Genomic DNA, 26,015 nt, shown 5'->3' on the forward strand with positions numbered 1-26,015 from the left:
AACTCCCATGACTACCCTGCTAGTTACTATTCTTCAGCTTGTTGAGTTGGGAGACTCAGATTCCTTTTCAACTCTGCTTATCTGCAGTATTTCTAAACAAGTTAGTGTTTCATTTACTTCCAGAATTCTTTCCCAAGGAAAGTGTGCTACATAAATGAACCATTTGTTCTCTCCACCTTTTGCCTGAACCTTTCTTCCAGCCTTAAGCGCAGTCTTCACTCTCTAGATGTTTCTTCACTCTACCAAGTTTTATTTGCTGCTACTTGCAGTATGTTGAAAGTGTGTGTAAATCTGACTTAGCGGGTAGTTAATCCCCTCTACTCTCAGAAAGGATACTCCACCTGTCTGCTTCTTGGTTAGGGGGAGCAAAAGCCATGGATCTCAAGAACTGCAAGACCACCACCTATTATTCACCTCATGACTTCATCAGCCACCTCTGAGTGGACCTTGAGCCCTTTGTGGAGGCAGATTTTGGATGTAAAGTACTTCAAGCTGCATCTTGGGAAAACCCACCTCCTTGTTTAGAATATTTCTTGCATTGTCTGCTTACTGTTCTGTACTTCCAGCAGGATGGAAGGAAAGGGGAACAATCAACAAAGGAAATTTACTCACTGTTTTCCAGTGCATGCCTGCAACCCTCACTTCCTGTTTTCCTTGTCTTTTCATCTGGGGATTTCCAGCTTTTGACCTACCTGACAGGTTGAGGTTGGAGTCAGCCTAATATACACTTAGGCTATCACTATACTTTGCCTCTGTTTTTCCTGGTAGATCATGCTATAAATCCTTCCAGCAGGGTGGCAGAAGAGGAGGGATTCTGACAAACTCCTTTACTGGTGAATGAATTTCTCTTTATTCACCACTACTATAGCTGAAAACAGTTCCTAATATGTATGTGCAATCTGCTAATATGTTAAGTTCACCTTAACATATTAGCAGAGTAGCAGTCAAAACAATGAAGCCATCCAGATGTAGATAGAATTCCATGCACAGAAAGCGTCTGATTCTCATATAAGATGATAATTAAAACATATTTATAAATTGTTGCAAAAATAAAACTGCACATTAGGATGAACAAGTCTGAATTTAGCAAACATAAACATTCAAACTATTCAAGCTGCCTCACAAACATTATAGTACTTAAAAGTAGACTATTGAAAATCAAATCTTTTTATTCAGGAACTTCCTCTGGTGGAACAACTTCTAGAAGCATCTGAAGGTGCATGGTGATGGGCCCTGAAAATAAGTTACTGTGGTTAGAGATGTTTAACACAAGTTTTAAAAGGCCTTTGGCAATGTTAACTATATATTTTAATTCAAGTTTACACCATTTCACTAACTTGAGTGTAATGTTGCATGCATAAGCATTTATTTCCCCCACACTACAGATGGGGAAGACAAAACTTGCCCATGACCAAAGAGTAAATTGGTAGCAGATTTGGGACATAGGTGCTGAAACTGCAGCACACCCTGGCTTGAAGTGGTTTCCGTCATATACAGGCTTTACAGTTTGGTTCAATGGCTCTTAGCACCCCCTCGTACAAATTGTTCCAGCACCCCTGATTTGGGATGTGAATTCAGAAATTCCAGGTTCCCAGTTTTGTACTCATTATAGTAGATCACACTGCCTTTCATTATGTAATATAAAGTAGCTTTAGTTTTGTGGACAGATGGATTTATTTTTTTAAGGAAGACCAATAATGTTGTGGGATTTATATCCTCTTAAAACCAGTCCTACTTTCCCTTTCAGTAATGTCTCATTTCATCTTCCATCTCCCCCAGAAAATAGATAGGAGTTGTACTTTTAAAGAAGACTACAAGTCACCTCATAAACAGACCTGCAGGGGCGCTGCTAAAACATAATCATTTTCCTCTCACTTTTTAGCATTGTTTCATACAGCAGTAGATCAAAGCACACTATGGAACTTTGAGTGCATTATAGCAGGGTCCACATGTCCAATCAGTGCATGGCAAACTATTGCACTGTATATTTACCTCCCAGCTTGCCACACACTAACCCTCTGTACACAAGCCCTAAGGCTGTCATTTTAGTTTCCATTTCATGCTGTTAATTTTGTCTTTGTTAAACTGATGGTGAAGATATTAAATCTTGAAAGAAATCTGAGTGCAAGGTAAGTGCCAGAACAGAAAATAGCTAGGTGTGTTTAAAGTCACTTCAGTTACTGGCCAGGGCATTTCAAATTTATTTCGACTTCTAAATTACAAGATTTAAAAGGATATTGCCAATGGAAACTTAAGCTATTTTACATAACCTTGGCACTGATACGCTGATATGTATCACTTTGCAAAGCATTTTATGAACTAAATCTCATCAAATCTTATATTATCTCAATTTTTACACAGGAAGAAACTGAAGCAAAGATATAATGTGCCAAAGAGCTCTGATTAGAATTCAATAGCTCCTAGCAACTTTTGCTATGCTTATATCAAAAGATCATGCCTCTCTCTCAATGTAAGTTAGATGTGATGGTTGAATATAAAGAGAATTTTACTCAGGGGAGAAAGGAATGGTTGCTACATCTTAGAGGTATCCTGTTGTATGCATTATTTAATAGAAATCTTTGTTTGCAAATCACCTGTAAAATATATACTTACTTGATATTTTTTGAGCCCAGTTGAATTTAAAATGAATGAAAAGGACATAAAATAGAAGTCCTCCAAGCATAAATAAAACACAGTAGAGATATGCCCATTCGGGTTCACTGATGATTGGAGCCAAAACTAGTAAAATGGAAACTATTGTCACTAAGATGGGAATGACGATAGGTATCTGTAATAGACAAAGCATAGAAGTATTCAGCAAATTCTGTGGCTATTTTTCCTTGATATTGCGTACCTTTACTACATATCTTATTGAATGTGAGAAGTTACTTTTACTGCCTTGTTTCTGATTTTTTAAAAGAATATTCAGAAGAGAGTTCATCAAATTAGCGGAGTGGTTGAGAGGGTCAGTAGCAGCCGAGGGTCAGTTTGGCTATGTCACAGACCAAGACTACTCTGGCAATGCTGTTGGTCCCAATGCTAGAACTGTAATGAATTCACTGTGAATCATAAATCTGAACTTCAGTAGGATGAACTCTCCAGGAGAGTGTTGCCCCCAACTCATTCTGACCTATCACAGTCACTCTGGTTGCAGCCTCCCACCCTTCTTCATTATCTGCAGCTAGATTTCTTTCCTTTTCCCAGGTTTCAGAGTAGCAGCCATGTTAGTCTGTATCCGCAAAAAGAAAAGGAGTACTTGTGGCACCTTATAGAGTAACAAATTTATTTGAGCATAAGCTTTTGTGATCTAGAGCTCACTTCATCTGATGAAGTGAGCTGTAGCTCACGAAAGCTTATGCTCAAATAAATTGGTTAGTCTCTATGGTGCCACAAGTCCTCCTTTTCTTTTTTCCTTTCCCCCTCACCCTTTCACTGTGGCAGGCAGCAGAGGTGCGTCAGTATGGACAAGGTGCCAAGACCTGTACTTCTCTGACCCTCTGCCTGTCTCTGTTCATTCTCAAGGGAACAGCAAAAGGAACTATAACTAAGTAGTAGTTTCATGGGGCAAAATGATCTTCAAAGGAAGGGAATCGACTTCTCCAGTATGATTTTCAGTATTCCAAACTCCATGGACAAGTCCATGCCTTCATGTTAATGGGAGAAGGAATACCAGTAGTGGAGAGCCACTTTTCTTACCATCATGAGGACCATGACTGGTTCATTTTTATTATGTTTAGAAATGTGTTCTAGTACTGAACTTACCTTGATTGGTCTTTTGAGCTCTTTTCTTGTAAATCTCATAACTATGAGTGCAAATACAGTCGAACCATAAAATATCCAGACAGCAAAACTAAAGTAGTTTATGAGTGTATTAATGTCTCCAGGGATGATATAAATAATAGCAATGGCACCCTAAAAATAAAATATGAGAATTAATGTGGACTTGATAAAAGATGGTCAGTGTAGAAGGAAGAATGGAGCTCTCACTTTTATGGAGGGCACAGTTTTACATTCAGACTGATCCCATACGCAGTGAGTGTACATGTGTTTGCTCTACTTCGTGGTGAAGATTCAGCAACAATTCAGCATACTTGGCACCCTTTCCTGAGAATGGCCTGATCCTGCAAATGTGTGCTTAATTTTGATTATGAGTAATTCCATTGAAGTCATGCTTGAAGTTCAGTATGCGCATAGGTGCTTGCAAGATATGTGCCAACATGATATAAATCTTCTTTCCTGCTTGTATAAACCTACTTGCTAAGCATGATGAAGTGTTTGTATTGATGCTACATATATACATAATGAATCTCTCAAATTTATGACAGTATGTCTAACACCTACTTTACAGGCATGAAAGTTTACAGGAGAAAAAATTCCTAGATTTCTTGTATTCACAGAAATCCTGGAGTGAGCCAGTTTGACCATCAAGACAACTTTACTCTACATAGCTGATTTTCATTGTCAGTACCCTACTTCTTCCCTTAAACTGACAGAGTTGCATTTTTACATTCCAATTCTATGAACTTTAAAACATGGAGAATCTCCATCTGGTATGGAGTTAGATTCAAGTTGAGCTGTTTTTATGTATTACATAGCTGAAATATTCTTTTATAAATCAAAAAGACTATTTCCCTGTATATGAAACCATATGTGCATGAAAATATGTGTAGGGATAACATGTTGAGATCACCATTGTGCCATTTGAAGAGCCAATGTAATTTCAGATCTGAGTATTTTTGATATTTTTAGCTGAAAGTTTTATTTCTTTGCTTAGCATTCATACTTACATAAAATATGATAGCAGGTGCTGGGGTGAAACGTTTAATACTAATGTAAGACAGCACCTTTAGCATGTGCCCTTCACGACCTGCTACATAAACAAGTCTGACAAAACAAAAACATATGTTAATCTGATTAGTGTAGCATCTACAAAGATTCAAGTGGCTCTGTTTTTCAGGTAACTCCGAATACTTAATATTCTTCACAGAGTAACATTTAACTATTAATATAGATGTCTTTTATATGGCTACATCTAACTAAGTAATATCTATATATGCCTCCCAAGTGCATCAAGCCTAATTTAATATTTTCTAGAGTGTAGGGAACCATCACACAGGTTGTGAAGGAGGAATTATAACTGTTTTCAAAACTCCATTGAGCACAGATGTGAAACTGGTTCATTAATTCAGAGCAAAACATTGTTTTCTTCTCCCTTAAAAAAAATTCATCACATAGAACTTTCAGCACAAATGTAATTTCACATTGTATGATTTTAGGGATTTAGAAACCTTGTGAAGTATGAGGTTTGGCAAACCTCTCAAATATTTGTACACGCACAAAACTAGTTCAAGTTCTAACCTCTTTAATTTTTGATTTTCAGGTGACTCTTACTTTTAAAGAACTGTTTTTTAGCTGAAAGAAGCCTGTACTTGTTTACAGGCATTTTAGGAAAATGTTTAATTCCTTATTTTCAAACTTTCATAGCTACTGGTCCTTGCTGAGAATGGGCTACATAACTAAGTTTGCAGGTATTTTGTTCAATCATTTGTTTAAATTAAATCCTAGACTTAGAAGACATTATATAACTTTTACCTGTAAATCCTGTTATGTATTCTGCTATTTAGAGTTGAAATTTACCTGCCAGCAGTAAAACACGTCCCATTGGCTGCTCCAATTGTAGAAAAGACCACAAAGAGAGGAACTATCCAAGAAGCTGGATAAAGGACCCGATCCCCAAATGTCTGGGCCATAGAGGATTAAAATATAAACACGTTAATATGATATGTATCATTTTTCTACTTCGTAGTGTGTTCACTGGTGTGGGAACCAATCAGATATACAGTAAATGAATTTTTAAAATGTATTTTACCTTTCAAAAAATCAATATAATTTTACATAGCTTGTTTTTATCCCAAATTATTTTGCAAACTATGTACAATAATTATTTCACCTACCACTCTAATGAAAGAACCTTGACTACTAGAACACAATAGTTGTGTTGCTATGACCCAATACTACTATATAGCAGTTTAAGACAAGAATCTTAAGGGTATCACATCCAATTGAAAGTAGGGGGAATTTAGATACAGAACATATCAAACTGGAATCTGATCAAGATACCAGCACTAGCATCCTTATTTTTGCCAAAAGTGGCATGGAAACTTAAATATAGGTGAGGCTCAGGGCCTCTCTTATGTGTCTTATCACCAATGCCCACTAGCACTCCTTCTTAAGTACCCTATGTTTTCTGGGTAACCTACCATCCTGCCCTGACATTGCTTAGCTTTTGAGATCAAGTGAGATATTTCTGCAGGCTTATATTGTCAGTGTTGATCCAGTTTGATCAATTTAATAGTAGCTGATGTAATACCATTGATACAACTTAATAATATGTTGATAGGGACACTCAAGACTAGTAATCCTAAAATCAGACTACCTTGCTGTGTTTTAAGTAAAGTATGCATACACGTTACACCAATCTCTGCTCTGCAGCCATTTTTGTGAGTAGGCAGGATATTGAAATACACCAGAATCCAGCTCTCTAAAGGCAAGATTCCATTTGCTTGTACAATGTTCATTGGAATATGGAGTATTTCTGCATGGGTGCTCTTCTTCACTGTGCAGAATGCAGCATGTCATGAATTGTTTGTTCTTTTTCCCCAGAACGAACATAGAGATGGGTACAACCAGGGATTCAGATGTTTACCAGTGAAAATAAAATTGTACCCCTCACTAACGCATTGTGAAGTAAAAGCATCACTAATCTGCAAATACACTGAAGATTTCCTGTAGAAGATGTCTCATGCATACTAAATTGTCACTTTCTACAAACTAATTTCAAAAAGATACTTTTATCTCTGTGACATAATTAAAATATTGATAGAGTTTACAAATTTACAATGGTACTGAAAAATTCTTTCCTGAAAACTAAGAAAGTTAGGATTTTTTTATGATTTGGACTCAGCCCTGCAACAAAAATAGTGTCTCAGTTGATACTTCTAATCATAAAATGAAAAGTGGCTTACCACAGCAACCGCCTGGGACTGCTGAAGTTCTGTTGACGTCATTATTGTGAAATATGAAATATTAATCAGAACATAGCAAACTGAAACCAATGGGATTCCAATGATTATAGAAAGTGGTAGATTTCTACAGAATGTAAAAACATAGTATCAGCATTTGTAAACCACTAGGCAGCTTTATTATAATGGACTGTAGGTGCTTTCCTATTTAAGTTCCAATTTAGGATTCTAAAAAAAGTCACAGGTATCTTAACTAGTAAATATTGTATATGAATCATGTTAAGACTGAAGGATCACTGTTCAGGACAATCCCATTTTTAGGAATTCAGTACCTGTGTTACTTATGCTATCATGGATGATTAAAATTGAAGGAATTTTTAAAATTTAAATTCCTTTTTCACCATTTATGCTATTTGTTCTCATTTTTCACTAAGTTGAGTAAAATGCAATTCTAGTTGGGTGTTCCTAGTGCATGTACTTTCTAGTTCTCATGTAATAACTTAATAGCTATTCACTCATGGGATTGATGCAAAGGTGAGTCACTACTTCATACAAATTGGATCTGATTGCACCTGACCCACATGTATCTGGCAGAGTAGATCAATGTTCTGTGTGCTCTGACTAGAACAATATGTTATAATTACTTGATTTTCACAACCCCAAGGGAATGGGTAAATCCTGAGCTCCCCTGTTTATATTTCCATTTAAAAGCAAACATTTTTGTTCCTCTTACAATTTGATTAAATCTGTTTTTACAAATTCTACATTTACTGGAATTCCTTTTTGCAGCCAGTACCTCAAGTAATCCATACTGATGGCTCCTCATGTTTCTGCAGGTGATTGGCAGGCAGCTGATATGTCAGAAGAAAAGGAGAGTCCCCTTCCACACGGGCAGAGTAGTGTTACTGTGCATAGAGCCTAGTTTCTGTTTTGCCTCATGCATGAGGAGCGTGATGTGCAGCTCCTAGCAGGGGCTTTCTTTCTTAGGAAGATGCATGCATGCACCAGTGTCATCAATGACATCTTCATCTTATGGACCCACTGGAAGGTCCTTGAAGAATTCCACCTGGATTTCAACAATTTCCAACCCACCATCAACCTCAGCCTGAACCAGTACACACCAGAGATCCACTTCCTGGACACTACAGTGCAAATAAGTGATGGTCACATAAACACCACCCTATATTGGAAACCTACTGACCGCTATACAGTAACTCCTCACTTAAAGTCGTCCTGGTTAACGTTTCACTATGTTGCTGATCAATTAGAGAACATGCTCATTTAAAGTTGTTCAATGCTCTCTTATAATGTTTGGCAGCCACCTGCTTTGTCCACTGCTTGCAGGAAGAGCAGCCCGATGCAGCGAGCTGGGGGAAGCTTGGAACCAGGGTGGACCAGCAGTCCCCTATCAGCTCCCCACTCCCCTAAATTCCCTGTGCAGCAGCTGCCCAGCAGGCTATCAATTGCTGGCAGTTCAGCTGTTCCTCCCCCCACTGCTGTGTGCTGCTCCTGCCCTCTGCCTTGGAGCTGTTCTAGGGAGCCTCCTGCTTGCTGTGCGGGGGCGGGGAAAGAGGGGTGCTAATGTCAGGGTGACCCCATCCCGTTGCTCTTGGCCCCCTGCCCCCATACCTTATCTCCACAGGGGAAGGGACACTACAGGGCTCAGGACAGAGGGAGCTTGCTGGTAGCAGCTGCTGTCTCAACTTGCTGATCTACTTAAAAAGGCAATGTACTTAGAGTGGGGTCAGCATACTTAAAGGGACAATCTGCGTCTCTCTCTCACACACACACACTGTGTGTGTGTCTCTCTCTCTTTCTGCCATGCTGTCTCCCCTTCTTCCATTCATGCTGCCTTGTAGAGTGTGAGGCTACATTAACAGTGTTTTAACTCTTGAGGGCTCAGGCGAGTGCTAGTTCATCATTTAGCAGTAAGGCATTCCCTGGGAAATATGCCACCCTCTTCCACCCTCAGATTGCACCACCTCAACCAAGCTTCACAATCATCATTGTTGTGTACAGTATTAAATTGTTTAAAACATATACTCTGTGTGTGTATAAATTGTAAATATAGATATAGTGATGGGGCAAGGCCAGATGGCTATAGAAAAGTAGTGAGAGATGCATATATTAGTCCCGGGCTCAACAAATCCCTGGTACCAGGATAAGTAAATGGCAGCTGCTCCAGGTCAATTAAGAAACCTGGGGCCAATTAAGATCTTTCTAGAAGGCAGGGAAGATAGCTAGGTTGATTGGGACACCTGAAGCCAGTTAGGGGCTGGCTGAAACTAGTTAAAAGCCTCCCAGTTAGTCAGTTGGGCGTGCATGTCAGGAGCTGTAGGAGGAAGCCGCACTATTGGAGGAATTGAGCAGTACAAACTATTTCAGGCGCAAGGAAGGAGGCCCTGAGGTAACGGTGAAGTAGATGGGGAAGTAGGCCAGGGAATTGTACGCATCCTATTTCCAAAAAGTCAGCTACCATAGCTGCTACTATTAGGGTCCCTGGGCTTTAGCCCAGAGTAGAGGGCAGGCCTGGGCTCTTCCCCTGATTAATCACTGAGACTGGGAGATAACAGAGACTGTGCGAGGGAGGGTTACTTCTCCTCACTTACCTTGCTGACTTATGATGAAAATGGCTCAGTAGGCTGTAACCCTTGCCTCTAGAGAGAGAAGGGCTACGTGGAGAGTCACAGTGAGCCTCTGAGGCTAGCAAAATCCACCAAGAAGCGCAGGACCCATGGAAACCAGGACAAGAGCTTTGTTGCTCTGTGTGTGTGTGTGTGTGTGTGTGTGTGTGTGTGTAAATTTAAAAAAATATATAAAATACAGTGTTTTGTCTGGCGAAAAAAATTTCCTTGGAACATACTCTTACCCCCCCCCACACCTCATTAATTCTTATGGGGAAATTGGATTCAGTTAACATTGTTTTGCTTAAAGTAGCATTTTTCAGGAACATAACTACAATGTTACGTGAGGAGTTACTGTACTTACCTACATGCCTCCATCCAGGACACATCACATGATCCATTGTCTACAACCAAGCCCTAAGATACAACCAAATTTGCTCCAATCCTTGGACAGAGACAAATACCTATAAGATCTTTATCAAGCATTCTTAAAACTACAATACCCACCTGGGGAAGTGAGGAAACAGATTGATAGAGCGAGATGGATACCCAGAGGTCATCTACTACAGGACAGGCCCAATAAGGAAAATAACAGAACACCACTGGCCATCACAAACAGCCCCCAGCAAAAACCTCTCCAGCACATCATCAGCGATATACAACCTATCCTGGAAAATGATCCCTCACTCTCACAGACCTTGGGAGGCAGGCTAGTCCTTGCTTACAGACAACCTCCCAACCTGAAGCAAATACTCACCAGCAACTACACACCACACCACAGAAACAGTAACCCAGGAACCAATCCCTGTAACAAACCTTGTTGCCTACTCTGTCCCTGTATCTACTCTAGTGATACCATCAGAGAACCGAACATCAGCCACACCATCAGGAACTCATTCACCTGCACATCTACTAATGTGATATATGCCATCAGGTGCCAGCAGTGCCCCTCTGCCATGTACATTGGCCAAAACGGACAGTCTCTACGTAAAAGAATAAACGGACAGAAATCGGACATCAGAAATGGTAACATACAAAAGCCAGTAGGAGAACACTTCAATCTTCCTGGACATTCGGTAACAGATTTGAAAGTAGCCATACTTGAACAAAAAAACTTCAGAAACAGGCTTCAAAGAGAAACTGCAGAACTAAAATTCAGTTGTAAATTTAACACCATTAATTTGGGCTAGTATAGGAACTGGGAGTGGCTGGCTCACTACAAAAGCAAATTTCCCTCTCCTGGAATTGACACCTCCTCATCAATTATTCGGAGTGGACTACATTCACCGTGATTGAATTGGCCCTCAACACTGGTTCTCCACTTGTGAGGTAACTCCTTTCTCTTCATGTGTCAGTATAATAATGCCTGCTTCTGTCATTTTCACTCCAGTCACTTCACTTCACTCTGAATAAGTGGTTTTTTACCCACGAAAACTTATGCCCAAATAAATCTGTTAGTCTTTAAGGTGCCACCGGACTCCTTGTTGTTTTTGTGGATACAGACTAACACGGCTACCCTCTGATACTATTCTAAATTCAATAATCCCGGTTAATCCAGTATATTTTTAGAATTTTGGCGCAGAGGTTTTTTCATCCTAGTTCAACTGATTGGTACTGACATTTAGACCCCACTCATATGGATTATTGGGGCTACTTGCTGCAAAAAAGGGATATTGTCCCTTTTCTGTAAAATTGGTCTCTGGAGAGTAGCTCCAGTAGTCCATATGCCCATCTAGTCACTGTTGTTCCACATAGTTGGTGGTGTTGATAACCAATTCTGTTAGTGAATTAATTTTTGGGAAGTCACTCTCCTGGTCCTTCTGTGTGTACTAGCAGCAGTGACCTCTTGTGGTGAGAGCCTCTTCTTTTTTTGCACTGGCTGGCTGCCTGTCAATCACCTGTGAAGAAGTCAGGGTTACTAAACTTACACTTTGAGAAACCCATTTTCCAGGATGATAAATCTTTTTTTTAAATGGTCATTAATGTAACTATTGTGCACTCTTTAGATTTTCTAGGAGAAATGAGAAAGATAAGAAGCTTGATGCATGTGTCTCTAGACCTGCGATTACTTCTGAATGAACTTTTGGTAGTTTCTCTTGACTTCAGCGCACAACTTCTCACTCCTAATGGGAATTGTGTATATGCATTGAAGGGAATGATAAGTCTGTATTCAGGCAATTTTCTATACTATAGAGGGGCTTTCCCCAGTATTTATTTATTTCTATAATAATAAGATTGAAACCTCCCTGAAATCTGTGTGGATGCTAATCAGAAATTAAATTCTCTATTATATCCAAAGTAGCAGTCAGCAAGGGGATGGAAAAGAATTAATTAGCATGCATTCTCTGTACTCTTTGCATTGTAGAGTCATGGAAATGAATAATTAATTAGAGATGATTCACAAGTATACAGTATTGAATGTAAAAAAACAGAATAAATGCTAATGAAATTATTCTTTTGTGAACAAGCACCAAAACTTTTGAGTGCCCAGTTCTTAACCAGAGAGAGAGAGTAAAATATGCAGCTGCTGTTAAGACTTCTAATGATCTGATTGTGGCATTAGAAATTCTGCCTTTTTTGCTTTCTAGGTTGTCTTTTGGTTGTCTCACCTGTAAGGATTTTTAAGTTCTTCTGTAATGTAATTGAGCTGATTCCTGCAAAAAAATCCATTAGCATAATGTTACTTGTAATCAGATCCTGAAATGGCAAATTACTTGAAAATCAGGTCTTTATTTCTGACATCACTGTTGCTGCTATTCAACCTCTAACAACTAAAAAAAAAGTAAACCTGGTAAGATCCTTAACTTAACCAAAGCATATGACATGGAATTAGATCTGGGTTCTATACCCAGCTCTGCCTCCGTTTCATTATATGACACTGGGCATATAAGTTTCTTAACCTCTCTATGCCTCACTTTTCTCATCTGTAATATGAGATGAATAGTGTCAATGGCATTGCAAGGTTTAGAGGTTTGGATTTTTTTGTAAGTACCCTGAGTAGAAGGGGCTGTAGCATAGTGTGCTGTTAAAGTGTATTGCTCAGGTAACGTGTAATTGCCAAAGTGTAAGAATCTAGCTAGAGTACTGCCAGTACATCACACAAATAAACTGCTTGGATTAATGCCAGGTTTTCAACAAAGCTCACATGCCACAAGGCTGCTTGTGACCTCCACAAGTTCTGGAAAACATGAATCTTTTCTAATAAAAACATTTGTACACCAGCTACAAACCTTAGTGCTAGGGTGACCATATTTCCCAAAGGGAAAATGGGACACCCCCAGCTGTTCGCCCGAGTGTGGGGCTAGCATCTCCACTCCACTCCACTCCCCCCCCGGCATGTTCCTTTGACAAAAGTGGGCATTTGTCCCATTTGCTCTTGCTAACTGATCGAGTCAGCAAGAGCAAATGGGACAAATGCCCACTTTTGCACCCCCCGCACCCCCCCAAAAAAAAGTTGGAACGGCCGGGACAGGGCTTAAAAAAGGAATGTATGGCCACCCTACTTTGTGCAAATACTATAATTTAGCAATGAAATAATGCAAGTTATATAATCTCTTATCCACAAAGCTTTCATGAAAACTTATAAAGTTTTTACAACCAAATAAATGACAAATTTCAAATATTCATTTTATTTAGACTGTGTTATTTTTAAACTAGACTGTTTTATGCTCATAATTGTAGAGGATTGAAACAGGTTTGTTTTTTTTAAATGCTTCTGTGATTGATAGAAATGTGAAAAGAATTGACAGTTATCTACAGATATTAGAGACCAATTTTCAAACCTGAGTGGCTAAAATTAAACATTCAACACAATATTTAGGCATCTAAATAAGCTTTAGGCTGTTAGCTAAATAATGGATTTAAGTACCTGACTTTAGGCATTTGAGTTTGAAAACTGAACCTTGAAAGATTAAGGTCCATATTCATCAAGGTGTTTGAGCATGTGCTTAAAGTTAGACGTGAGTAGTCCCTTACTCTGGTGCTTAAAATTAAGTATGTGCTTAATTACCTTGCTGAATAGGGAGCTAAATAAAGACTTTTCAAGGCTGAGTGAGAACAGTATTGATGTGTCACAGCTGAGTCAAGAAAAACAAAGCCTGCATTTTTGTAAGGTGCCTGAAGTGGTGGTAGCCCAAACTGATGCCCCAGTCCTGCAAGGTGAATCATGCGCACAGACCCCTGCATGCCTATGGTTTTCCTTGCAGGATCAAGGCCTGAAATGTGTAAACCCCTTCCTGGAAATCAAAGGAGATGATAATATATCCACATTGTTTAATATTAAATTTAATATTGTTTGTTTAAATATATTCAGAAAGTGTAGGCTTCTTGGATGGTTAAAATAATTAAGTATTGGGAAATACTATTCTGTAGTTTTATGTTGGACAGTGAGGAAATAATTTTATAAAATAAACCTATAAGCATTCAAATTTAATATATTTTAAACATAAAGCAGTCACTGTTAGCTAGAGCTTTGAAGTTTAGTGGGTAAACAGATGTGGGAATATGGAAATACTGTTTTGGACACTGGAGGGGTCCCTTTTTTTTTGTTTAATACAAGACAAATGGAACATGAAATAAATAGTAATAAAAGATGAACCACATGGGTTGTAAAAATCCAGTGTGTTTTTCCCTAGTTCATGTCAAGAACTCATGCATACACTGTCTATAAATGTATCCATAGCCACATATATATTTGGCACTAATAAATTGCCCATATTGGCAATCATTACAGAGAGAGTACAGATTTTCATGTCTCTAGAGATGGTCCTGCCAGAGCAGGATTTGAAGCAGTGTATAGAAGTTTGCGCTATGTGCTACTCAGGATATATCTGTTCATTAAATTAAAAGAAGATTCAGTCTCAAGATCAGTCTGACATATTTCTTGAATACTAAAATTCACACAACTTCAGAAAAATGTTTTGTATGTTATACTAGAGCGCGGAGGTTAAAAACCAAACTAACTTCCAAGTGAGATTAGGGCAATGGCTCAAATTTCTGAATGGAAATAATTTAAATGTATGGTCCTACATCTGCTTCACCCCCATAGTATCTGAGCACCTTAAGTCATGTATCATTGACCCTCTTGTCGTCTAGTCGGTTATCTTCCCGCTAAGGCATGGTGCTTTGTTTGATTTTATTTTAAGGTGGTAGAACTCTTTTTCCAATGCTCTCTACAATTATTCTCTATAAAAAGAAGTCAAACGTCAACTTTCCCAAATAAGACATTTAGGGCAGCTTTACAAGAAGAGATAAAATCAGTTAGACTCTTAAATAGTAACTGATAACAGTAATAAAAAAATCTTACCATCCATCATAGGCCCAGAGTCCATTATAAAATGCCAAACTGATAGAACCAGCAGAAATTTTAGCATCATTGAAAGAATTTTTAAAATTTTCTGTTTTTCCTGCAAATGAAACAACTGTGCTGAGGCAAAATGAAACAGTTCCTTTCATTCAGTGGTGACATTTCAGTATCAAATTTTATTTTGTATAGCACTTCGACAGTTAAAGTGAACACTTAAATAGTAATTTTTTCCTAATTGGTCTGTAACCATGAATTTTTCCCCCAGAACACTTTCCAGTTTATTCTGTTTAATCACTAAGAGTCTGATCCTGAGTGGTTGAGTGCCCTCAACTCTCATTAAAATCAGTAGGAGTTGAGGGTAGTCAACAGGATCTGGTGTCAAAACCATATTAAATTAAAATAATCAGATCATTGCTTGTTTGCTTTGTTTTTCAGTGAATAATCCAATAGCAAGTCATGGCAGAAACAAAAGTACTCTCTAAGTTACAGTACTATATTTGTAAATCTAAAACTAACAAAAATTAAATTACCTTGTGCAAGGAGAACAAATCCACATACAATAATGATTATAACAATGATCATTTTAGCAGCAGTGAAAAAATTCTGAACGTAGCTCCCCAACTTCACACTCAGTGAATTCACTGTGGTAATAATCACTAGGGGAAATAAAAATGATATTTCTCAGTTTAAATGCCCTAGATCATAGAACTATAATAATTGAGTTTAAAGAAACATTCACAATATATTTTTTTATCTTCGGTTCAGACACCCAAATCTGTATATCTTGTTTCTTTCTTATATTGGTTTGTAAATTCCATGTAATTATTGCAATTTCCTGCATTTGATGGATTGTTCTAAAGAATGAGAACAATTTTCTGAAAATTTCTGAGGAATTTCTTGGCAGTCTCTCTTGAAAAATATTTTTAAAAGTTGGGGTAATTTTTGATCTAGAAAAGAAAATATAAGCTTGGTCCATTTTTTTTCTTTTCATTCTTTCCCACAGAGACACATGCTTCTGATCTATACATCCTATTACTGAGTATGAGCTAACTGCATAAGGAAGAAACCTGATTGTTTAGACCTTCTAACCCTAGAAGTGAAGCTTCCTTTAAGTTAAACCCACCCTTTCTATCAGTGTTATCAGAGACATTAGATATATTAGGTATTAGTCATCAAGTCTAGCCTTCTTCCAATGCAGAATTGTTCCAATTTATACAGTTTTCTTTCTGATTTTCTAGTGATTTATACATACTAGATTTTAATATTTAAAAGATGAGGCTCCTGCTACTTTCCTGGAAAAATAATTCATGAATGCTACACAGTTTCATAACTCAGCCCTCTTTAAAAAAAAAATAGGGATCTTACCAATGACAGCTGCTGCAAGGCACTTAATGACTACTACGGGTGGCTCACAGCCTGGGTAAAAAGGTGCTGCAGCATATTCTGCAAAGCTGAGAGAAATGATAGCAAATGAACTGGGTTTGATGACCAATAAACTAGTCCAGGAAAACAAATATGCTGGAATAGGACCAAATGCTTCCATAAGGTAGGGATATTCTCCCCCTGATTTTGTGATCATTGTGCCTAGCTCAGCATAACATAGCGCACCTGAACAAAAAGAAGAAATCCAGTTAATAGTCAAGTGCTTTTAGTTCATACACTTCTTTAAGCTGTTTGGTTTTAATTAGCTCATTAAATTTTATAATATAAAATTAAGGAAATGGCTATAAACACAGCCTATATTTCATTATATTTGTGTAACAAGTAAATAGTAACCGAATTTAAAAAAAAATAAGAATTTGCCAAAGGCAGTTCCATAATTTAGAAAATTATTGAAAACTAACAAGTTACTGATTCGATTTTATAATTATGAGTGCCTAATTTGGGACTCTTTTTGCACACTCAATTTGTAAACAATTCTTGCTAACTTAACTGTGTTTAGTTGCTTAGAACTGAATGCAATATTCTGGACCTCCTCACTCCATGATGTCTGTACAATTAGTTCAAAATTGTATTGTAATTTTTGCTCATTTATCTCATTAGAAACTCATGGCTTATTTGCTTTACATTATAGCAAACTCATTTTAAATTATTATGTACTCAGAATTTGAATCTGTAACATGAAACTTAGTCCTAACCTATTCTTTTGGATTAATTCCTTGTTTTTTAAACCCTTTATTATACTGGATTTTCAGGTAGTTTAAGATATCTTTGGCAAATATTTCTATTTTAGTTTTCTGTTTAGAAACTCAGAATTCTATTAGGAAACAACAGCCTAAAGGAAAACTGCACCTAGTACTGCTCAGTAGTTTGAAAACAGGAAAAAAGCAGCACAAGTCACAATGCACAAGGAAGGGTTGCTTTCAAATACAGTTGGCATTTCTGAACTTATTGCTCAGGAATGGCAACTTGCTGAAAGTTGCATCACTTTTTCTCAGAGCCCAACAATAAGAAACTATAAATTTAAGGCCAGTTTTCATGTTTAACATTTTATATAAATATTACCTATTTAAGGCCAGATTTCAAAAACTAGCCTCTAATTTTGCACCTGCAAACAGGCTTTGTGCAATGAAATTGTGGAATAGTTATACACTATAGACCTGGTTCTGCTCCCATTGAAATTACTGGGTTATTTTGCCGTTGACTTCAATGGGAGCAGAATATGTCTTGTTTGTGCTCCCATGTGGTGGGATATGCAAAATAGGAGGCCAGATCTAAAGGTCAAGTAAAAATTTGACTTGTACAATTTTCGTCTAATACTTAATGTTCTATAAACTGCTTAATTTGTGGTAAGTTTTTGCCCAACCACTGGGCACAGTGGCTGGCTAGCATTTTGGTTTTATGTGAGCAGAACCATCTAATTTTCACAATGGAATGCAAGAGGAAAACTGGAAATATAAAAACTTTTCCTTTCTTTTGCTTACCTAATGTAGAAAGAATTCCGCAGGCTGCCCAGATGACTAAACAAGGCCCCACAGCTCCAACACTGACAAGTACTGACTTCGGAGAAATAAAGATGCCTGAGCCAATAACTGTACCAACAATAATGCAGATCCCACTGATCAGGCCCACCTTGAAATGAATGAGATATTCCAGTAAGGTAACTTAATATGAACTTCTTATGCTGTTTTACCTTATGTGGTTAAATGAGAGAGAACAGTCACCATTAGTAATTTTTCTGGCACCACACATGCAGCTTCTATTTATTGATCTATTGAGAGACATGCACACAACTTAACTGCATATCTGCTATTTTTAGGATATGTTCACGTGCCATAATACAGCATAATGGCCACCTTTCTCAAAAACACAATTAATATGACCTTGTGTATCTAAACAGATACAATAAACTGAAATGGCAAAAGACAACAGTAGATCTCAGTGATCGTTGGCAAATATTTATGGGCCATAGATCGCTGCTATGCAAAATAGTTTTGAATTTATTCATCAGGCTTCTGTTTTTAGAATAGCTCTGAAATTACTTCTGTAATTTGAGATGCTTTTTGTTTTAAACAAGATGTATGTTTCCTAGTACAAAGCACACATCATATTGATAGTTGTCAGCATTCACTATAGAAAAACAGGGCCATGCTGAGGGAAAATAAAAAATTAGAGAGCTGTGCTCAGTTGATGAGAGTAATTAGTTACTGGTTTGTGGAATCAGAAATCTACACGGTTAAAATTCTAAGAAACCTGATCAGATCCTGATCAGACAAGACATAGATATTAGTTTTGGTCAGTGGAATTTACCAACTTTGCTCTCCTCTGATATCAGAGTGGGCACTACAGTAACTCCTCACTTGAAGTCGTCCTGGTTAACCTTGTTTCGTTGCTGATCAATTAGGGAACATACTCGTTTAAAGTTGTGCAATGCTCCCTTATAACATATGCATCCGATGAAGTGAGCTGTAGCTCACGAAAGCTTATGCTCAAATAAATTGGTTTGTCTCTAAGGTGCCACAAGTACTCCTTTTTTTTTTTTTTGCGAATACAGACTAACACGGCTGTTACTCTGAAACCCTTATAACATTGTTTGGCAGCTGCCTGCTTTGTCCACTGCTTGCAGGAAGAGCAGCCCGTTGCAGCTAGTTGGTGGGGGGCTTGGAACCAGGGTGGACTGGCAGCCCCCCCTCAGCTCCCCGCTCCCCTAAATTCCCTGTGCAGCAGCTGCCCAGCAGGCTACCAATTGCTGGGAGTTCAGCTGTCCCTCCCCCCACTGCCTGTCCCCTGCCTTGGAGCTGCTCCCAGGAGCCTCCTGCTTGCTGTGCAGGGGAGGGAGGAAGAGAAGTGCTAAAGCACACTTCTCAGGGTGTCCCTCTCTCCTCTACTCCTGACCCCTGCTTACCCCTTCTCCATATAGAGCAAGATGGGTACAGGACAGGGCTCAGGAGGAGAGAGCTTTCTGGTGGCAGCTGCTGTCTCAACTTCCTGATCTTTTTAAAGGCAATGTACTTAGAGTGGGGTCAGCGTACTTAAAGGCGCAATGCGCATCTCTCTCTCTCCCACACACAGGGTGTGTGTCTCTGTCTGCCATGCTGTCTCCCCTCCCTCCATTAGTGCTGCCTTGTAGTGTGTGAGGCTACATTAACAACGTGTTAACCCTTGAGGGCTCAGCCAAATGCTATTTCATCATTTAACAGCAAGGCATTCCCCAGGAAATATCCCACTTTCTTCCACTCTCTAACTTCACCACCTCAACCAAGCTTCACAATCATCATTGCTGTGTACCGTATTAAATTGTTTAAAACTTACACTGTGTGTATATATATGTGTGTATGTGTATATATATAAAATATAGTTTTTTGTCTGGTGAAAAAACTTTCCCTGGAACCTAACCCCCCAACCCCCATTTACATTAATTCTTATGGGGAAATTGGATTTGCTTAACTTCGTTTCGCTTAGTCACATTTTTCAGGAACATAACTACAATGTTAAGTGAGGTGTTACTGTATAAGGGCAGGTAAACTTAAAAGTAAATATTTGGAAAATTAGCTATTATATGATCTTTTGCTTACCCCATGACTACTGGTTGCTTTATTGACAAGGAGACAAGCAGACTTTTGATGTGAGGCAGAGCCTGGCTAATATAGATTTCCCCGTCCCATGGAAATTTGATAATTTATGTCACCATTCTAACAATTTCACAGCTGATAACTATGGTAGAAACATGGGACTGTGAGCACATCTTAAGCTGAGTGTTGCTACATTTCTCTACAAATCTGATCTGTCCATTGAACACAATGCGCAGAAACCCTTCCCTGATACTGTGTTCCATAGTTGCTACTTTCAGACCAAGAATATGTTCTGTCGTCATTGGGTAGGATTCCATTTAGTTTCTGTATCTTGATCATGCTATTGAAGTGGAAGATTTTTACTCGTTTGGATTTTGGCCAGAGTCAACAGTTTCGGTGGATAGTTAAGGAACATGGTATCCTAACATACTGTTCCAGCATGCCTGTTTCGTGATGTTCAGGGCCAAAAAACCCTCTTTGCAATCCTGTTACTTTCATTCACTTTGTCTTCTATTAAGTGAGAACAAAATGCTATTAAAGTTTTCATTATATTGTTACTGTTGTCTGCAATAAAAAGCCATGTGTGAGATCCTGTGATGTGTTCCAAACATTAATCAGACATACTGGCCAGTACTGAATTTTTCTCACATTGCAGTATTTCAGGATTATCTCTTGTTCTAACAGCTGACAATCTAAAATTAATTTAAGGATGATTACAGGGCACTTTGCTTATTTGTTTGCAGCATTAAAACTGAACCTATTAACTGCATAATTTACAGCTTACAGTGTGCTACGCATTCACCTTTACCCTTACTAACTGCAGTTATGTCTTCAGTGGGGAGCAGAACAAACATTATATATATATATGTTTTCCTATCTCTAAAAGAGCACCCCCATGCTTGTTTCTCATGTGAAACTTATTGCATACCAACTATTAAATGGTATAAGCACTGTTTGGAGTATTCTAATATACATCATCAATTTGTAACCATTGACACTAGAAAAATGTGTGAGTTGAATACTGTGGTTTCTGTATTAGTGTGCAGCTTTCTGGAGGTGGCAAAGGTGGAAATGTTTACCTTTATAACCAGATTGACACGAACACTTCAGTCTTCTCCAGCATTGCATCCATATTTTGAGAATCCTTAGCTTTTGCTGGTGTTTGAAGCAAATAGCCATACCTTTGTTAAATGCTAATCTTGCTTGAAGGATGTAAGTTGTACGGTACCAGGCTTGTTACAAGTTAAAGGGTCTGATCTTGCAAAGTACTGAGTGCTCTGAACTCCTATGAAGTGGACAATGGAAGTTGAACTTACTCAGCAGGGGGCTCAGGGCAGGGAGTTGGGTTGCGGGGTACAGGAGGGGTTCAGGATGCGGGCTCCGGCCCAGTGCTGCTTACCTGGAGCAGCTCCGGGGTGGCAGCGGCACGCACCGGGGCCAGGGCAGGCTCCCTGCCTGCCCTGGCCCCACACTGCTCCGGGAAGTGGCCGGTAATGCATCCCTACTGCCCCTGGGGGAGAGGGGGCAGAGGGCTCCGCGCGCTGCCCTTGCCTGTGGGTACCTCCCCCGAAGCTCCAGTTGGCTGCAGTTCCCCATTCCTGGCCAATTGGCGCTTCAAGGGAGGTACCCACAGGCAAGGGCAGTGCATCAAGCCCTCAGCCCCCTTCCCCCAGGGGCCATAGGGATGTGGTGCCTGCCACTTCCTGGAGTGGCATGGCCCGGGGTGCCACAGGGGTGGCAATTCCGCTAGCTGGATCCAAAGCTCTGAGGGGCCAGATCCCACCCGCAGACTGTACTTTGCCCACCCCTGAGTTAGATGAACACACAATTTTTTTTCTTGTAATCAATGGGAACTTTGATTTATGGCTAGAGCTGGGAGACAACAATTTTTGAGACTTCAGAAGCTTTCCTGTTCCACATCAGACCTAAACCTTATACATTTTTTAGAGAGAAGGAGGGAGAAAGAGTCACCTAAATAGACAGTAGCCTGGGATGTGGGAGACCCAGTTTCAAGTCCCTTCTCTACTTGATTTGCAGTAGGGACATGAACCTAAGTCTCCTACACCCCAGATAAGTGCCCTAAACACCAGGCTGTGTGTCTTTTTCAATCTCTCGTGTTGGAGTTGTTCCACTTCACATCAATAAATATTCATTGTGTCAGAGAGAGGACTACTATATAGTCAAATGGCTAGAGCTTTCACCTGGGATATCAGAGAGACAGGTTCAAGTCCCCACTCCAAATCAGGAAGAGAGCGTATTTAAATCTGGGTCTCCCACAGATGAGTGCCCTAACCACCAGGCTATTGGCTATTCTGGAGGTGTCTCACCTATACGGGCTTGAGAAAGTTTCCCAGCAAAAGTTTTATCAAAAATTGATACAGTCCCTTGAAAATTTTTGGTTTTGATGAGTCAGCATTTTCTGCCAGAAAATGTTGTGTTTGAAAATTCTTGACCAGTCCTACTTATTACTAACATAGAAATCAACCACAACCTCTCTGAAATACTTATGTTTCTCTGTTACATTTAGCATTGCTATACAACCCTCTTATTAAGGTAAATATTTCAGAAAACATTCTTGCCTCTTTCTGTAGATTCATAGTTTTAGATTCTTTACTTTGGATGGATTGTTCATCTCTTTCCCTGTTAGTCTCTCCTTTTCTTTTTCTCATGTTTTCTTCACCCATTTGACTTATTGATATGTTGAGATATCTATAGATATAAAACAGAACTAACAAATATTTAGCTTTATTTTACTATTATATACAATCAGATTAATAGACAAATATGAATTGGAACATTTTACAAAAACTGAATCTATTTTTCCCCCTAGCAGTAAAAACTCATTTTTCAAAAGGGTAGATGCACAAACTTATGCATATTGGTACATCTCCTTTGCACCTTCAATTACCTCCATTAATAGATGCATAAATATTCATTAGTTCAAGATTCATGGTAATTGGACCCTCAGACTAGGCACACAAATGTGGACTATGTTGTTTCCCAGAAAGTTTAAGTAACATGTTGTCAACTGATGAAGCAAGTTGCAATTTAGGAGAGATCAGATTCTGGTACTCCCAAACCTAGTCAAGTAAAAATTCCAATCTGATCCTAAATCTAAATTTCTGGAAATCAAAATGTTGAAGATAATTTTGCAGTTGCACTTTAATACATTTAGTGTCTGGTGTTTTAACTACCCATGTTTCTTGGTCAATGTTTTGTATATGGTGAATAATACTACATAGCGGTTCTATAGTACTTTAAATATAGGGCGATAGACTTCCCCATTTTATAGGGAAAGTCCTGATATTTGGGGCTTTGTCTTATATAGGCACCTATTTCTTCCCTCCCACCCCCTCCGGGGTCCTGATTTTTTTTTATACTTGCTGTCTGGTCACCCTATTTAAGTATTCAAAACACTGTGCCAGTAGTAACTATTTCAGCTCAATGATCAAAAAAAGTTTTTCACGAGAAGGTGTTACAAATCAAAAGAATGCCTCTGCGTGTGATTACCTATAGCAGCAATGTCTGTTAAGAAACACTTCATCTGCTAACCTGATGGACTAGTTTAAAAAAGCTCCAAATAACTGTAGCTGACCCAATGAAACAGTCAGGCTTCAATGAAAATGTTGCCTGCATAAGGATTGCAGGACTTGGGCCCTCAGATCTTATGACAGTTCTGTGCCTTACTCCCTACCTGAGAGAGAACTTTATTGAGAGTATTAGTCTAAAACATTTTTTAGAAATGTGTACTTACCTTATTTCTTTGTATTTGTTTGTCAAAAATCTGGCCACAGAGCTCTTTGTGTAGCGTGTTTCTGCACTGCTCCAGTTAGATTTAAGAGTTAATCAGCAGGGAATGTCATGTCTGAAGGCTGAATATCAGAAGAGGAAGAATCTTAAGTACAGAGGTTATAGAAGGTAATTATTAAACAAAAACAAATTATTAGACAAGAAGCTTTGAGATATGAATCCAAGGTAAACCAACAGTCCAATTAGTTTGTTTGTAAAAACCTCATTGGTTTGATCCATTTCTATGAACGAATTGTTTCTATTAATGTTTTGCCAGCATCTAAGTATTTTATTACATAGTGAGATGAGATTCTGGTAAATTAAGTTGTTGTTTTTTTAACGTGCCAAGGTCTTTCTAATTCATAAACTTTGGGGAAAGAGAATTTTGGAAGTGATTATTTTACTATTGTGGCCACTTATTGTTTACTGTACTGAGGGAGTTCTGCAGATGTTAACTGTATAGAAGTTGTTCATTTATTTTGTCTTTGAGTTCGGAGAGTGTTAGCAGAAGCCTTCAATTTTTTTCATTAAATTTAAGACAGCTGAGTGGGCAGGTTGAATTCTTTTCATTCTTAATTCCAATTAGATTCTTCATTTTTCTAAATGTTTAAACTGCTTTTAAGAAAAATATGATTTTAATTTTTCTACAAATGTGTATCCAGGCAGAAAGCATGATTTTTCTAAAGATTGAAGGACTCTTTCACTCATTCCTGCCATAATTCTTTAAACTCACAAAACAAAGATTACTTTAAAAACTCCGAGTCTAGGTGCCACATTACACCACACATTTGAAAGTATGCAAATGCATAGTTAGACCAAACAAACTTTTCCCCATAGTATTACCTTAATTGTTCTTGGGGAGTAAGTCGAAACATTAAAGTTCATTTGAATAAGATGAAAAAATGCTTTGTCACCCTCTTCTGCAACTTGTTGATGTATTAAAGAAGGCCTGAAAGGTGGAAGGATATAGGACGGGAAATTGTCTTTAAACCTTAGAAATGTCAGGAATGTCATGTCTGTAGTCTTCTGATTATGCTGGAAGCCTCATTGAAGTTCTCTGAGATGTGGGTTGAGAGAGATAGAATCATAGAATATCAGGGTTGGAAGGGATCCCTGAAGGTCATCTAGTCCAACCCCCTGCTCGAAGCAGGACCAATTCCCAGTTAAATCATCCCAGCCAGGGCTTTGTCAAGCCTGACCTTAAAAACTTCCAAGGAAGGAGATTCCACCACCTCCCTAGGCAACGCATTCCAGTGTTTCACCACCCTCTTAGTGAAAAAGTTTTTCCTAATATCCAATCTAAACCTCCCCCACTGCAACTTGAGACCATTACTCCTCGTTCTGTCATCTGCTACCATTGAGAACAGTCTAGAGCCATCCTCTTTGGAACCCCCTTTCAGGTAGTTGAAAGCAGCTATCAAATCCCCCCTCATTCTTCTCTTCTGCAGGCTAAACAATCCCAGCTCCCTCAGCCTCTCCTCATAAGTCATGTGTTCTAGACCCCTAATCATTTTTGTTGCCCTTCGCTGGATTCTCTCCAATTTATCCACATCCTTCTTGTAGTGTGGGGCCCAAAACTGGACACAGTACTCCAGATGAGGCCTCACCAATGTCGAATAGAGGGGGACGATCACGTCCCTCGATCTGCTCGCTATGCCCCTACTTATACATCCCAAAATGCCATTGGCCTTCTTGGCAACAAGGGCACACTGCTGACTCATATCCAGCTTCTCGTCCACTGTCACCCCTAGGTCCTTTTCCGCAGAACTGCTGCCTAGCCATTCGGTCCCTAGTCTGTAGCGGTGCATTGGATTCTTCCGTCCTAAGTGCAGGACCCTGCACTTATCCTTATTGAACCTCATCAGATTTCTTTTGGCCCAGTCCTCCAATTTGTCTAGGTCCTTCTGTATCCTATCCCTCCCCTCCAGCGTATCTACCACTCCTCCCAGTTTAGTATCGTCCGCAAATTTGCTGAGAGTGCAATCCACACCATCCTCCAGATCATTTATGAAGATATTGAACAAAACCGGCCCCAGGACCGACCCCTGGGGCACTCCACTTGACACCAGCTGCCAACTAGACATGGAGCCATTGATCACTACCCGTTGAGCCCGACAATCTAGCCAGCTTTCTACCCACCTTATAGTGCATTCATCCAGCCCATACTTCCTTAACTTGCTGACAAGAATACTGTGGGAGACCGTGTCAAAAGCTTTGCTAAAGTCAAGAAACAATACATCCACTGCTTTCCCTTCATCCACAG

General features: G+C 39.0%; 1 protein-coding gene across 1 annotated transcript; it reads right to left on the reverse strand.

Annotated features, from left to right (window-relative positions):
* Window positions 1–1,168: 1,168 nt before the first annotated feature.
* SLC7A9 (solute carrier family 7 member 9) lies at window positions 1,169–22,647 on the reverse strand. The gene is made up of 12 exons (XM_077831166.1): window positions 22,543–22,647; window positions 17,876–18,023; window positions 16,317–16,559; window positions 15,482–15,607; window positions 14,952–15,051; window positions 12,256–12,300; window positions 7,026–7,149; window positions 5,638–5,741; window positions 4,788–4,884; window positions 3,763–3,912; window positions 2,614–2,788; window positions 1,169–1,233 (listed from the first exon to the last, which is right to left on the reverse strand). Exons 1-12 carry the CDS (start codon window positions 22,645–22,647, stop codon window positions 1,169–1,171), a joined length of 1,482 nt encoding a protein of 493 aa, XP_077687292.1.
* Window positions 22,648–26,015: the final 3,368 nt, after the last annotated feature.

This window comes from Eretmochelys imbricata, chromosome 12 (genome assembly GCF_965152235.1).
Source record: "Eretmochelys imbricata isolate rEreImb1 chromosome 12, rEreImb1.hap1, whole genome shotgun sequence".
Classification (NCBI taxonomy): Eukaryota; Metazoa; Chordata; order Testudines; family Cheloniidae; genus Eretmochelys; species Eretmochelys imbricata.